Source organism: Chaetodon auriga, chromosome 14, assembly GCF_051107435.1.
Source record: "Chaetodon auriga isolate fChaAug3 chromosome 14, fChaAug3.hap1, whole genome shotgun sequence".
NCBI classification, from domain to species: Eukaryota; Metazoa; Chordata; class Actinopteri; order Chaetodontiformes; family Chaetodontidae; genus Chaetodon; species Chaetodon auriga.
Window position 1 is genome coordinate 4,856,763 of NC_135087.1, and position 16,770 is coordinate 4,873,532.

General features: G+C 45.4%; 1 protein-coding gene across 3 annotated transcripts in view; it reads left to right on the forward strand.

Moving 5' to 3' along the window:
* Positions 1–16,770, forward strand: part of fndc3ba (fibronectin type III domain containing 3Ba) — a 93,030-nt gene that overhangs the window by 48,613 nt on the left and 27,647 nt on the right. For all 3 annotated transcript variants that reach the window (XM_076748661.1, XM_076748662.1, XM_076748663.1), the window contains 3 exons: positions 13,047–13,105; positions 16,422–16,573; positions 16,664–16,723. In XM_076748661.1, the coding sequence (XP_076604776.1) occupies positions 13,047–13,105; positions 16,422–16,573; positions 16,664–16,723 (271 nt within the window). The remainder of the gene's footprint in view (positions 1–13,046; positions 13,106–16,421; positions 16,574–16,663; positions 16,724–16,770) is intronic.

Sequence of the window (16,770 nt, forward strand, 5' to 3'; positions counted from 1 at the left end):
GGGGATGAGGTGGGACGGTGGGGAAGGGAGCAAGAGAGGTTGTCTGAGTACCCACATAGCTGAACCCGTCCCTGAGCGCTATCGTTTTACCCTCGCTACAATACCGGCCTTGTTGGTGAAGGCTGAGCCAGTGGTGGGGGGGTGGGTGAGCGAGAGGGGGCACAGGAGGGGGAGAGGGGAGTCACATACCTGTAGAGTCCTGCTTGAGATGAAGGAAACCTTTGAGCTCTGAGATTTAGACACCACAGCTCAGTCTTATCGCACACACACGCACGAAGAACTGCACATGTGCAAAGACGTGAGGGCGCACACTCACTTACTGTTCCTCTTCAATGACTTAAATGTCTTTGACACGTCTCATATGCGTCTGAGTTATTAAAAAGAGGACAGTATCTCATTTATGTGCACGGGGTTATCTGCAGAGGTGATGACAGAAAAACATAAAGAGACACATAAATAAACTCATCCAGTCCCACGCTGGAGCTGTCAAACTCTTCTTTAAATTTACAGTCCTCATAAAACTTTGCTGTAGTCCCTCGCAGCATGCTGTCAGATCAGAGGGATATTCAGTCTGGGTCAGGTGTGGGCCTCCGTGCTTCCCACATTCCACGAGATCAACGTAAAATGTGAACATAATTCAAATGATCCTATGACCTACATAGAAAGAAAGTCCAGAAAAAGTAGCCGTTTTGCTCGTATGTAATGTTATTAAGTGTTTGTGTACTGATACTGTGTGCACATAGTTTATCACGTTCAAGGATAGAAGAAGAAAGGCCAGAGAGACCAGAGATGATACATGGTTACAGAGTGTTGTAAGTTTGAAGGCCTTTTGTTCCTGGAAATAGCCTGTTCCCACATTGCCAAACAGCCTGGTTCCATATCTTTAGCTGTTAGCCAGCTGCTACTTTTGCTTGAAATGGCCTTTGCTAATTGTGTCCTGAGCATCACCGTTCAATAAGTTTGCCATTTAATTTGCTTAACTGCTCCGGATGCAGTGTTCCACCGCAAGTCACACTGTCGCGCGTGTGTGTATGTATAATCTGGGTCTTATCTGTACACACTGAATGGGGCTTTGACTTCATTGAGGCCATTGATGTCCAGATGACACATATACGCTAGCATTGCTAGGGGAGGCAGCTATGTCGCGATAGGTGTATTGCTCACGACCCAAAGGAAGTGCAGTGTTTGAGTATGAAGTTTGTATGAATGGTTCTCGAGCAGCAACACGGGCGGCCGAGCAAACGGCCTGTTCTAGACAGGCCTTATGGAGGCTTTGGAACGGTGCATATGATTGGTACTTTTACCCAGATCATCAACAACAATACATGTTTTCTTGCCTACCTGCTGCAGCATTTTGCCATGCTGCATTAAAACCATTCACTAGAACTGAGACTATTAGTTGAAGATGAACTGATGAACTAATGAACTAATTTGTAAGTTAAACCAAATTTCCAGCTTCTCAGATGTATTTCCCACTTTTCTGTTTTTCATATCATTGTAAATTCAGCATCTTTGCAGCAGTCTGAAGATGTTTGGACATATTATTGACTAACAGTTCATCAATTAACCAAAAAGTAATTGACAGATGAATAAGTAATGAAAATAATCATTAGCTGCAGCCCTGCTGTTCACTGCGAGGTCTGTAAGTTATCGACATTCACATCGTTCTAGCATTAGTTGCTTTGGGGTGGAGGCACCAGCATGACTAGATACTATCAGATAGAATGAGAAAACGTACCGTAAATACTCATATACTGTATTTCAGTGAGCATCATCGCTCGCACACTCAAATGCATTTAAACCTGCACAGATACACTCATTGACAGTCCAGTGTGTGTGTGTGTGCAAGTCCGAACATCTGCAAATGCAAAACACACATACAGAAGAGGCGGTGTTTGACTGCACTGCAGTGGGAGAGACTGCACTGTTTCTTAGAGTGCACACACACACACACACACACACACACACACACACACACACACACACACACACACACACACACACACGCACACACGCACACACACAGAGCGGGCTGACACAGAACACATAACAGAGAAGATGAGTGCAAAAGCAGGAAAAGGGAAGCGAGGTCGGCAGCGCAGCGGATGACTTCCATAGCTTCATGTGGTGCTCAGGCAGCAGTAACACACATGACGGACAGGAGCATGTCAACATGTCGTCGGGTGTCTGTTCTGGTCTGCCAGGGTCTCAGTACTGGGCTGGAGATCAGGCTGAGTCAGCTAGATGTACCACACAACACCCACACACACACCCACACACACACACATGCACAAACACCCCGTGACTGGGCTTCCTGTAAAACAATCAGAGCATGAGGGTCCAGAGGATTGGCGGGAGGTAGGGGGGGCAAACAGAGAGAGAGGAGAGGAATGCAGGGTTTGAAGGACGGATGGGAGAGGAGGGAGATGGATGGAAGGTCTGCGAGGAGGAAAAAAATGAAGCAGAACTCCGACATCACAGGGAACGGAGAGACGGGAAGACAGAGAGAGAGTTAAAGAGCCGAGTACAAACATTCCGACAAAGTTGCTGCTTGGCCCGGCGCATCCAAGTATGGTCCAACCCAGAATACCACACACACACACACACACAGTCGCCTACGCTTTGCCCTTGATGCCCTTGCTCTGTGTGTGTGTGTGTTTGTGTGTGCGGCTATTGCCCCGGTGCCAGTAAGGCAGCAGGCTGACTTGGCGAGCACGGTGTCCATTCCCCAGTAAAGCCAGCTCTACAGGCCCTTTTCCTCAGAACTGAGCTGCATGCTGAGCAGAAACAGATGTGGGCCCCGTCCCCACTGTTCCTCCATCTTGGCTCTGCATCATCACCACCGCAGATCCTGTCTCTCACTCGGAGAAACTGGGATTTCAGCAGAAACAGATGGGCCAGCACCCTCAGCTCCTCCATCTTTGGTTCTACGTCACTGCCAAGTGCTGCGAATTCAGGAGAAACCAGATGTGCAGCGACTGCTGTGTCCACCATGTTGGCTCTGTTGAATGGGATGTGCGGAAAATAAGAAGGGTCATAGATATTACGGCGCTCTGCTGTTGCAGTGTGAGAACAGTGGAAAATGATGTATAACCAGCTTTCCTTTCTTTTTCCTGAAGTGCACTTTGAGAGTCCTAGAAATCCCTCAAAGTTCACTTTCAGTTGCTCAACCATCTGAGCAACAAAAATAAGGCAAGACATTTCATGTATCTTCACTGTTGACATAGTGAATCAAAACCAAAGACATTTCTCAAGATTTTTCTCCATTGCCAAACATAATGACAGCGTGCCAAGATGGATGTTTTGAAACAAGGAAAACCCTACTGGAAGTTAATCTCCCATCGCCTCTTGGCACATTCTTTGCTTCGGGCTTGATGAAACTTTGGTTTCATATTTATTTAGAATTATTTTTCCCCTCGCATTTTCATCTACTGATACAAGTTTCTCCACCCCAGAACAATTGGATCTCCTTTTTCAGATTTTTTGTTAATTTTGAATGTTATAAAACAACAAGTCCAGACCTGACCGAGTTCGGCTGCGGCAGCGAAGCCCTGAGTGTGCCGAACTGAGCGAAAGTGCGTTTAAAGCCCTCAGATCTCTCGTGTTTAAACTAATGTTCTTTCATTTTCAGCGAGTTAACTGACACTTGTTAAAAAGTAACTCAGATCGAAAGCAACATGAAAGTTATTGGAACGACTGTCCAATCAGGCACATTTTCTCTAAGTTGTAACTAATGGCTCCATTAGTGCTTCGTAAATCATTTAGCAAAGCCTCATAAATCAGTTATAAGCCATTAATAAGAAAAACTTCTGGGTTGCCAGGTTGGCTGGTGAGTCATTAATAGTTAACTCATCCCTTTCTCGCTTTCTAATAAGCCATTACGTCTGCGGGTAGAAATTTTCTTTAATGATGGGCTGCAGGATTTTCACTGTCATTATTAAAGGACTCTTAAATCTGTGCTTGTAAATGTTAATAAGTGGCTCATTAATGGGTTGCTTTTTTTTTTTTTTTTTTTTGAAGAAGATGGTCCACTGGAGGATGACTTAACAGCTAAAAAGACAAAACAAGTGTCCTGCTGGTGGAGGATGAACATCAACCTGGCAACCCGAGTGCTGTTCTTATTAATGTCACGTAATTGATCTATAAAGAATTAATTAAATATTTGTTAACCATTGATTCAAACATTAGTCACTGCTCATAAACCCTGTATAAAGGGTTCTTTGTTAGAAAGTGGTACCAAATAATTAAATTCCTATTTTACCAGAATTGCAAGTAAAGAGTAGAAGGGCATTAAAAACATGTAAAATACAAGAAATCTAATATTCACAAGAAATTGTAGGAAGGCAGATTCATAACTGTAGCCAAGCCAGTAGATGCAGTTTCCTGCTGGTCAGGATTGAGCACCAGAGAGGACAATTTTAGAACAATGGCGGCGGTAAAAGGAGACTTATAAAAGTGTCCTGTAATGTTTTGGTGATGTCATCTTCATTAGCTCTCGTGGCCTTTGACAGTCGTGACTCAGCCCTTATATTAACATCAAACTCCTCCTGCTGTAACTGCACTAACATGACTGGAAAAGTGCGAACACACTCCCACCCCTCCCTCTTCTGGACTGTTTTGATGTGGAACGCCATGGCGATAATCTCAGCCCCCCACCCCGGCCCCGCCACACGCTCCCAACCCCTTCCCATAAACCCAAATACGGCCATGCTTGTAGGGCAAGATGGAGGGCAGCGGCGTGGAAGAGACGGTGAAATGTGAAAGAAGTGATGGACCGAGGTTAGGGAGGGAAAGAGTCAAAAAGGCGGGATGTACAGAAAGCAGAGCGAGAACAAGGGATGGCTTTACCAGCAGAGGAATGTCTTTCCCGCTGATATCGTGTAACAGGACTAGCGGGATTAGAAGGGGAGGTTGTTCTCGCCAATCACAATGAGAACAGCAGACATTTCCCCATGACCCTTGTCATACAAGCGATAAACTCTAGCCACACTATCAAACTACAGCACCCAGCCGCACTGCAGTAACCAAAACTGGGTTACATAATATCTGTAGTCCTTTCAAGTGCTTCAGCGGGGTAAAGCTGAGTTTGCTAAAACAAGTCGGGGTAATTGAATAGATGAGATGCACAAACCCCAGACATCTGGGGCTCTCTGCACAGGCGACACCCTTAAAAGATTTTGGATTTAAAGGTTTGGTGTTTTATGACCAGTATTTGGCTAATTTTGAGACGTTCAATGTGGCTGCTGTAAACAAAGAGAAGGGCCCTTTGATGCTCCCATTGTGTCTCACTGGGCTGGGCTTTGTGTTGTTTTAGGAGATGAAGTTTCTGAGAGTGAGAGTCTCTTACAAACTGCAGCTTCCATCAAACAACAGGGCTGGTTCAAAAATGTCCATGACTTTCTGTGTTTATGAATTGGCTCGCGGGCCACATCAAGCGGTCTCACCCTGGAGGGTGGAGGTTCCCCACCCGTCTTAGCTAATGTAGCGTTAGCACCTCCCTCCCCTCTGCCTGCCTGTGACGCATAATCCGTCCCCCCTCTCAAAGCACATTCGGGCCCTCAGGTAAGGGTCCACCCACACAGACCTTTATTTTGCATGCATGGATCTCTTGAACCGACAGATCACATGACCAATTTGTCCCCCCCCCGCCCATATTAAAGGACTTTTTTTTTAATATAAGCAATTAAGTGAAGAAAGCTCGGTTTTTGTGGTCAGATGGGACAGCTTGGTGTGGATGGGAGGTAAAAAACATCAAAACAGATGTGTTTTACATTTCATCTGCAACAATACGGACAGTGACTTGGTCAATCTGTGTTTCTCATTCTCGTCATTCCATCCGCCTGCTCTTGTGTGTTTTATCTCCGTTGGCCTTCCTCCGTTTCTGTTCCACGGTCACTCTCTCGCTCTCTGCCTCTGCTGCCTGTCTGACTGAATTTGTCTTCCACTCCATCTGCCAGTCTGCAGTCACTCACTCTCTCAAGACTTTTTTTTTTTGGGCTGAGCAGGGTCGGATGGGGTCAGGGTTCTGAGAAACTCATCCCCCATAATCCCTCACTGCCCGGCCAGGTCGCTGCGCTGCTCGCAGCACGTAGACACTTACATAAACACACGCGTGCGTACGTGCACGTGCCTCCACGCTCTGCTTGGAAAAGTGGGGTTTTTGTGTCGCTTGGCAGCGGAGACGCTCATCTCTGCTCGGTGAGAGGGCTGCAGTGGACAGGGTCTCTCTGTCTCTCTCTGTCTGCGTTTACATGCACACACGAAAGCCAGTTATTGAGAGAAGTCAGGATAAAGCAGAGACTCAGAGAATGCAATTACATGTGTTTATACTGAGACTTATGTATTTAGTTTCAGGCTAAATTGGACTTTGGATTGCATAATTTTGGACTCAAGGACGCATGAATAGTGATGTGTCTCCTGCATTGCTGCCTCACAGAATACTTTCTATAATCTCTCTATAGCTGCACATGCACGCCCTTATATGTGGTCAAAAATCAAGGTCCTGCTGCTGAAATCAAGCTGTATTAACCAAATTCTTTAAATCCCTTGCCCCGATTAGGAAAACTGGGTTTCTCAACATGAAGTCCAATAAATCAGATTACCGCAGAAAGACGCGAGCGAGCAGGTTTTTTTCTCCGCATGTCTGTCTTTCCTGCGTTGGAGTTTGATTTTTGAATGTCAGTGTTTTTTCCATCCTCTCCTCCTGTTTCTGTCTTACGATGCCCGCCTCTCGGCCCGTCTCTAATCCCCTTTATAAGCGATCGGGCCTCCGGCCATGAGAACCAAAACTTTCACCATGACAACCACAATTTCAGGCATGTCCTAACGTCTTCTCTGCCGTGTGTGTGTGTGTGTGTGTGTGTGTGTGTGTGTGTGTGTAGCCCAGCTGTTGAGCAGATGGAATGCTCACTATGCAGCAGATGATAATAGTGTGGAATCCAAGGTCTGTGCCCCTCTCTACCTCCATTTTCCTCTTTCCTCTCCTCCCTCCTCCTCCTCCTCCTCCTCCTCCTCCTCCTCAGCTCTGTCCCCGCTCCTTCCTCTCTGTCCTCCTCTGTCTGTCCTCCCTCTCATCTCCACATCTCTCCCTTTCCTTCCAGCTGAGTGTCCGTTACTTTGCTTTGTTCTCCCTGATTAGAGGCTTCCAAAGATGGGTATCATATCTCACTTTGTTCCTTTAGGGCGACACGCACGCACACACCCGCCCTGTGGCCTGTGTGTGTGTGTGTGTGTTTGTGTGTGTGTGTGTGTGTGTGTGTGTGTGTGTGTGTGTGTGTGTGTGTGTGTGTGTGGAGTGGGGGCTGAGTGAATGGCCGTTGCCGCATTTTTCACATTTTTTTCTCCAGGCCTTAAAGGTCTTTTTCTGTCCCAGCGCAGACAGACAGAACCACAGGCCGTCATGCAGGAGGAATGCAGCCTCATGTATTTGAGGAGGACTGAGGGAGGAAGGGGAGAAAATTAAAGACAGAATGAAGCTCACGTTAAGTATTTGTGCCAGTGTGCGCTTCCTAATAATCCAGCGTGTGCTTTCCTGCTTTGTTCCATGGAATAGAGTTGCAGGAGTAATTTCAGGTGTCCAGGTTTTGGAGGTAAAAGTTCAATTCAATTTCTGTTGAGGTAATTTTAGGTGACTGGAATCTGGAGCACTTTAAAGGCTGGAATAGGGATGAAACGCTCCTGTTTGAGTCATTAGTGCAACAGATGAGCAACTATGTCAGAAAATATCTGGCTCTTTGATTTAAGAGAATCAAAGCTAAAGCCTGTGGAGATAAAAATGTTTGGAGAGACATCAGCTATGACTCTCAAGGAGAATTATTGAGATAAATGTCCAATTACAGAACTTAAAATAATGATGTGTGTGCCGCTGGCAGTGAGCAAAAGCTGAAAACTGACAAATGATGAAACATTTAGCAGTGAGTTAATATTTTCAGTGCTTTGGAAGTACATATATTTTTTTTACTGAGGGTTAGACGAGAAGATTGATACCATTCTCATGCCTGCATGCTAAAAATGACCTCAGATCAGAGCAAGCAGACGGTTAGCTTAATTTAGCATAAACAGGGGAACAGATAAGTCACTTTGAGCAGACTCCATAAAAAAGTGCTCTTTATTTGCTGCAGCTTTGAGCTATTCCTGCAGTCCCAGGGATAGCTTTAGGGTTAGTGTGTTAACAGAGCATTGGCTAGCTTTCCATTAGCAATAGCGGCCGAGGCTAATGGTTATTGTAGTATTTAGGGCCATCCACCAAACCAAAGTGACAGAAAGTTCAAATGATTCAGACTGATGGCCGTAAAACAACACTGGTAAATTGCCAAGGTCTCTTTTTTTATTTCTATGTTGGGGAACACTTAAGACGCCATCAAAGGAACTGGAAATTTACAGCGGGGAAAAAAAACTTCAAGAACCAGCAGCTCCTCCCACTTTACGTCTCTATTACAGCAACAGAAAAAAGAAAAAGAAAAAAAAGGCTTCCAGTGTATTTTGACGCCTTCTTTTGGAAAACCGGCCTAGTTTTGAAGTCAGCGGTGCTGTAACGACGTCCACATTGGGATCAGGGCTGCGCATCTGCTCTGCGCCTACTGATGATGTCACAAAAGTTTGTGTAATCCTCGCCTCACATCCTCCTAAGCCCTCTCCTCCCTCTTTCCTTTCATCCCTCCCTTTCTCCTCCTCTCTGTTGATCCCTGGCTCGCTCTTTGTCTCTCAATTTCCTTGTGTTTTTCTACCTAATCTCTCACTCAGACTCCTCTTGCCTGTCCTCTCTCTCTCTCTCTCTCAGCAGTCTGTCCTTCAGTGTCTCTCCTCCTTCCTCTAAATCCCCCTCTCTCGCCTGGTTTTGGCTCGGCCTGCTGCACCCCCCCCTCCTCTTCCGCCCCTTCCTCAATTCCTCCTCTTTTCCTGCTGTCCGTTGCGCTCCCTCGCTCCGTCTGGCTGTCCTCCGTAATCAAACACAGGCAGTCAGACACAGACAGGATGTGAGGTCAGACGAGGAGAGGAAGTGAGGGTGCGTGGGCAGCACATAAACAGAACAGAGACGAGGTGAGGGACTGTGAGGACAGAGAGTGTGTGTGTGTGTGTGTGTGTGTGTGTGTGTGTGTGTGTGTGTGTGTGTGTGTGTGTGTGAAGTAACACTGGGAAGAGATTCAGTTTCTGTTTCGGCCGTCAGCATCAGCTCTTTTTGTGGTTGTCCTCTATATTAAACACTTAAGCAGCTGGACTCAACGACCACAGCGAGTCATAACACTCAGCGGTGAGGTGAAGCAGTGCTGTTTTTCAAGCTTTATTACTGGCCTCCCGAAATATTAAATAAGTCTCTTACTTCTGTCACAAGCTCAGTTTGTGGGTTAGCCAAGTTTTTTTCTGAGCGCTGCAATATTAGGGTGTCGCATTCAGTCTGGGATTGTTCGTAAATTAGTCACTAAACTTGGGGTTGTTTAAGTTCATATTTGAGCTGAACGTGGTCCTGGTTTTGGTCCTGAGTGAGCGACAGAGAAAATAAAAGCGCATGTTTTAAAGGGATAGTCTGACATTTGGGGAAATATGCCTACTTTCTTTAATGGATGTCTTCAGAAATGAGTCTACACTCTCATTTCTGTCCATTAAATATGAAGCTATAGCTAATTAGCTTAGCTTAGCACAAAGACTGGAAACAGGGGGAAACAGCTAGCCTGACCCTTTCTAATGGCACAAAAATCTGCCTATAAGCAGACCAAAATTGACATAATTTTCCTCAGACCTCGTCAGGAGATGACTTTAGGGTTGTATTTTGTGTGTTTAACACCAGAAAGTGAAATGAATTGAATGGCATCCGCTGAATGTAGGTTCACAATCAAGTGCCTGCATAGGAAAAAAAGACATACAGATCAATGAGGACAAAAAGACAAAACAAACTGAATGATAAGTAGTGCAGAAAGTAATCAAGGGATTTGCATCTTAACCTAAAGTTCAGCTTTTTCTGGAGCTTTTAGCTGCATCAAATCGCCTTCAGTGGAATGAGTTTCTTTCTCTCCTTTTGAAACGTGATGGTGCACGACTTTCTCGGGGTCAAACCTCCTGATGCCATGATCCTCTCTGTTTATAAGCTCCGTCACCAAACATCATCACAGCGCCGGCCTTTCTCTCTGACAAAACCAGGAAGTGGCAGATTGTGATTTATTTGTTTTTTTCACCTTTTTACGGTTCGAGCAGAAAAACAAAATGAATTTCTCCCGTTCCAAAGCAAACAGCGAACCTCCAGAGAGGCCGTTAGTCAGCCATGCATATTGCCTGATTATTAACATCTGTTGTTTGCGGAACGCGACAGCTGAAATGATGCCGTAATGGAATTCCGCCTCTTCTTGTCTTAACCGTGTTAGCTGCAGCAGACAAGTAGCTACAGGACTGCAGCATTAAACAGGCCATATTCTCCTTTTTCACTCAGCTGTGATGAATGGGTGGAATAAGCCGGGTCGGCCTGTTAGCTCGCAGAGCCGTTCGTGTCTGGAGCCGTGCGTCTGAGTGCGCCTTTTATTCCATAAAAGAGAAAAGTTCAGCGCTGTCCAAGTGGATGAAAGGGGACGAGGGTGTGTGTGAAAGAAGAAGTGCACTAATGAGCCGGTGTGTCTTGCAGTGGTGCAGAATGTGTGCCTCTGCTGTTGAACTCTGTCCACACTGCCAGCCCCAACACACACACACACACACACACACATGCGCATATGGTAGCTTAACCACCCCCCCCCTCCACTAGCAGCCATCACCAGTCTCCTGTAACCTGATACTGGGACTGTGGCGATGCACACACACACACACACACATGCGCTGCCTGTCTTGCTTTTTTATTCTAACACACACATGTACACACACACACACACACACGGAGGTCAAGTTGAGGTTGTGCTTCCATGACATCACTGTTGCCATGACTCATAAGTGTACCCCCAGGCACAGTAAGGCCCTCTCCTCCACAGAACCTGTCAGAGGGACTCAACCGCTCACACACACGCACACACGCACGCGCACGCACACACACAATCTCTCATTCATCACTTTCTCCGAGTACACACTGATATCCCAAACACAAATCACTTTACACACAGGTGAACCGCGTGTGTGTGAATAGGTGTGTGTATGTTTGATGCAAGTCCTCCTCAGTCCTGTAACACACTCATCAAACAGATTTGGTTTCACACGCGTCCTGCATTGCTGACCCTCTCTCTCTCTCACACACACACACACACACACACACACACACACACACACACACACACACGTCCTGTGTGATTTACAGTGGTCAGACTCAGATGGAGAAAGCAGGCCTCCTCTGGTCGGAAAAACCTCGGCTGCGGGGATCGCGCAGGGGGGAAAGACTTCCATTACCCACGCATGAACACACGCTCGCTAACTTTCACTGACAACACTGAGCGTCTGGTAAATCAGCTTCAGACACACACGTATCGCTTTGAGTGTGTGTTTGTGTGCTTATGTTTAGGCTACACATGCGTGTGTGTGTGTGTGTCCTTGTAATGGAATAGTCCAGCAGTATTTTATGCCTAAAAGGTGACTGTTATGAACTTTAGGGCTGTGACTAAGGATTATTTTCATTTTCAATTCACTTTAATCAATCAGTTAATAATTCATCCTACTAAAAATCCCTCCCATAATCTCTCAGAGTGCAATGATGTGTTTAGACTGCTTGTTTTGTACGATAAATAGTCCAGAATGAATAGACGTGTGATTTAAAATGACAAGAAAAACAGCAAAAAGCTACATTTTTGACATTATTGCTTAATAATTTATTGAATTAATTTTCTGATTGTCAACTAATTGATGGTTTTTAGAATAAATGAAATGAGTGTGTAGTGATTACACTTGTTCATAACGTCTGTATCAGTTAACATTTACGCCTGGTTGATGTCTGGTTGGCGTTTTCCAGAAGGATCAGTATTTTCTGCCTCTCCCTGTGTGAATTAGCAGATGTTTCAGGTCGAGTATATTGTATAGCATCTGTGCCAAACACCCAGGTCAAATCTAAAAACTATTTAAAACGTAGAGCTTTATTAATCCTGTTTGTCTTTGCGTCCTTGCATACATGTGGCTTCATATTGAGCAGCGAGTCGTGCTGTGGGGCACCGCTGACGTCAGGCCGCTCTGGATAAATATTCACAGGTGTAGAGACAATTGTAGGCAGTAATCATGATAATCATGATTGGGATAATGATTTGTGAACTAATGCCTTAAAAGATAATGAGCAGTTTCTATGTTCAGAACAAAATAGTCACGGTGGAACATGAGTCACATTTGTTCTATTTTCTTTTTTTTTTGGTGATCCCCATTTTTTTTGCTCTAGGTCAGGAATTCGTGACTAATGCCTTTTCTGCGGAACGTTGGATAATTTAGTGTTTTTTTCCAAGCGCTGTGTTCATCGTGACTCGGTGGGATGAAGTGGGCGGCAGCTGAAGAAAACAAGTGTTGCATCACACACCATTAGACAACACACTTTTTTAGAACTTAGGTCTGTTTTTACTCTATTTTGGCCCATTTCTGTGTTGTTTTTTCACAGATGACTGAACTGCTCTTTGGAATATTTTCACAGACGGCCGATTGGAGCGGCGCAGTGCACGTTAGCTGACTCTTTGTGTTTCTCAATCTCAATGCAAACCTTGGCTGACCCCTGAGAGCAATGCGCCATAGATTTATAGATATCACAATAACACGCCTTGTGGGAATTGAAAACCCTCTTATTGTCAATCAACAGCTCCGTTTTCAGCAGCACTGCCAAAATTTCTAATGTGCATCTGTTTTGAAACTCGGGATCATGGAATGTTCTTTTTTTTTCGTGTGAATAAAGAAAGTCAGGCACCAGAATCAAATTCAGAAATGTCGGATTTGTGCGCACAGATTGCGATTATGATTTGACATGTGGTGCGAATCCCCCCATGATCTCTCTTCTCATGTCACACCCGCAGTGCCAGTCTCTCTTTTCTGCTGACTACGATAAAAAAAAAAAAAAACCCTCTTGGAGTTGATTCTTGATAATGACTCTTTTATTTCTGTGTCTGTCTCCTCAGATCATGATTCAGAGGGGAAGCGTGTACAAGACATGCTGTCTACAATCGACAAACCACAGGTTGGTATGCATACCTCCACCCACAGCTGCGCGCACACACACACACACACACACACACACACACACACACAGGCGCACAAACCCGGCTCGCTTATAACTACCTTCATCAATCATCTCTTGTCTGATGCAGTCATAGCTGGCATGAGTGCTGATGTCTTCTCCATATTTTCATCCTGTCTGTGTGATTAACATAAAAATCAGATGCTTACACTGAGACTAATAACTGCAGTGACGCGCACGTCAAGTCATTTCCAGGCCTTTAATAACAGTCGCAAGAAAGCAAACTGATCATTTCATCTCTGCTCACCTTGGCCACACGAGGGCAGCATCTGCTCGTCCACGCCGTTCCCGTCCCTCTGTGCCTTTATCAGCTGCAGAACACTGTAAACACCAACGGCTCTTTCTCCTTCCCCGAGGGGAACGTGAATGAATGAGCCGCAGCCGTGCAGACGTGCTTTGATAGAGAGGAATTGCGAGCTGTGGATTAAAGCAGTTTGGTCAGCAGGCTGTGCGATTGGACCATTTGATGTCTGTGAGCTTATGACAGGGCTTGAAATAGACCAGAGAATGGAGTGATGAAAGAGAGAGAAAACTGAGTGCAAAAAGGGGGAAGGAAAGACGCGAGAAGAAGAGTTTTGAGCCCTTCAGGAGGTTTGAAGTTGATGCTCGGGGGCGATTTATTTGCCCTCGTAACCTCAAATCACCTCTTCCCCGATACAGCCAGTTTATTACAGTCGAATCTGAGGAGAGAAAGAGAAGGGATGGAAAGGAAGGAGTACAGTTTTGAGATTGTCTTGTGTCATTAGCTGCAGATGTGCCACTTCTTGACCTTTACCTTAATGCATTTCTATAAGAGGCAGTTTGATTGGGTGGAAAGGGTTTTACAGTCCTCCCTGCAGCAGCCAAATTGCCTCTTGATTGATTCAGCTGTGTTCCACACAGACAAGTGCTTCTGCCTTTCGTGGTGTTCATTTAAAAATGTTTACATTGCACCGCGCTCCTCTGCTTGTACTGATTGTGTTTGTAGGGGAAAAAAAAATCCTCTTTTAACTTCTCGCTCTTCCATTTTGCTCTTTGAAGAAAAATGTATCAGCGCCACTTCTCACCGCAAAGGCCTGGAAGCTCGTAACAGCCCAGGCCGCATTTACATGCACCTGATGAGTCGATTAGATGTTAATATACATATTCCCTTTCTATGACTTTGTATACATCTTCCTAACAGCTGTGGTGGTCACTCTGCTTAAGGACGAGTGTATGAAATAACAAATTCTGGGACACACTCTGCGTTGAGAAGAAAACATCCGGCGCCAAGGATACTGAGAGATGTCCGTTAATGTGCTGTTAACATGTAAATGTTTAGAACCACCAGAACAAACAGTATATACCATGAAATAGACGGTGCGTTCGTGTCTAGTTGATTTAAGGATATTTGGTTCAAAGACATAGCAAATCAGTTTAACCGGGGACAGCGTGACAGTTCTCTGGGTTTTATTTACGTTCTGTATCTTCGGTCTGATAGAGCGCGCACAGAGATGCAGTCTTTTAAAACTTGAAACCTAAAAAGTGTGAATGACAACAGAGTGGAAATGATGGAAACAAAACAGAGTCGTAGCTTTCAAATGATGGTATAGAAGCTCAAATGCTGCAGTATCAGCGGAACCAGAGCTGGTCGTCTACATGAGCTCTGCTTTACGTCTTTTTGTGGATGTGTGAGCGCCAGAGAGATGCAGTGAAAGGTCACATTCGACAGCTATTAATGTTCTTACAAACAGTGAATAGAAGTCGAGGACTGATGATGGATACAGTAGATTTTCAGCACCTCGCAATCAATGGTCTTTGTGTAACAGAGTCTGTCAGGCAAATCAGTCGAAGATGACGAACAGGCCATCTCTCGGGGTCAGAGGGCAAGACGACCACAAACCCCTGAAGACCGCCCTTCATTCTTCATCTCTGTTTCTCATCCTGCCTTTTCTTTGTACCCTTTTCCTTCTGCCTGCTGTCACTTTGTCTCGGCCTCTCTGTCCTCATCTGTTTCCGTTTGGCACACCGAGCCATCGCTGCATTCGCCATCATGTCATTCATTACATGGAAGCCTCGGCATGGTATTTATGTATCCGCGGTGAGCAAAGTGGGCGTGAAAAAGTGCTCCGAGACGTTCTCAGGCATGTGGATACAGTCATGTGACCTCATAAAACCTAATAATCATGATCAGAACTCTCAATAAAACGACATTCATGTCTGTCTTTCCGCTTTTTCCTGTTTGGCTGTCTGTCTGTCTTCCTCATAGACTGTCTAGGCATGGTTGTGGTTTGCAATGCCCTCAAGGCGCATTCATCGCCTGTTCAGTGGATGTGGAGTCTGGAATAGCAGCAGACTGTGCTAAATCACGCTAAATTGGCTCACCCACCATGTGCCGCAGCTAAAACTCCCATAAACATGCACGCACTTGCAGGCGCGCAGACAAACATGCAGATCTCTTTCTTGTCTTTGTTCATTTTAATTCTCAGCTGCGTGCCCGGCATGGATGTGGAGTGATGCTTTCAAAGACACATTGTCTGACACATTGGCAAAAAAAAAAAAAAAACAGTTGCACATTCAGAATTATGGCAAAACGCACACCTTTGTAGAATGAGTTAAGCTTCGTAGAACTACTGCTGCTCCAGAAGTGATAGACATGAAGCATTGGGTTAGTTCATGGACACGGAAGTCATACACCCACTGACTGAATCACAGTTTCCAATCACACCAATCACAGCCCATTCTCACATCAAGACGTCCCATTTAACTGTCACCCCTTCATCACTGATCCCCGTGACTCCGACAGAGCTTCCCTTGTTAAATAGAAATGATATTTAACCAGAAAAGGCCTTTGAGAGGAAGCTCTCTTTTGCAGTGATGCCCCGATAACAACATATATAATAACTGCTGCCTCTGGCGAAGCTTTGTCTCACCACCCCAGCCTCCGCCTTTCCAGTTCAGAGTCCTGACATGTCTCAAAGGGAGAAAAATGGGATTTAATGTCTAGCTTTGGACCCATGAGGGCTTTTCTGCATTGTGCTCCCTGTTTTGTGTTAGCAAGCACCTTAGCTAATCCAGGGAGCATCTGAAGTGCAGAGCCAATTGTGTCAGTGGTTAAAATGGCAATAAATGGTTAACATGTATGACGAGAGTGTTCCTGACTGATAAGGCTGGAATAGAGTGTATTGAGTTCTTGTTCTGTCTGCTAATCCACACTGGATACATGGAAACGTTTTATGCATGTTTGGCCTCATCATGTTTATAACATACTGTCCATATGCTCATGCGTGTTTTACAGGTGTCCAATGTGCAGGCGCGGGCTGCACGGCTGTCCTGGGCCCCCCCGGCAGGGCTGGTGAACAGGCATAGTAACGGGATGCCTGTGTCCTGCTCCTTTGAGGTGTCTCTCTCAGATAAAGGACGGGACGGAAAGTATCGCCTTATATACAGGTAGGAAACGTGCTCCAAGCTAAAAGCACGCGGCATCTGCTACAAGTACGCTGGCTTGATTTTTGTGCTTCGTTTTCGTGTGTGTTTCAGTGGTGAAGAACTGGAGTACCATCTGAAAGACCTAAGGCCAGCGACGGACTACCACGTACGGTAAGGACGTTAGCGTTGGATGTGTTTGACGACGCTGCTTTCATACC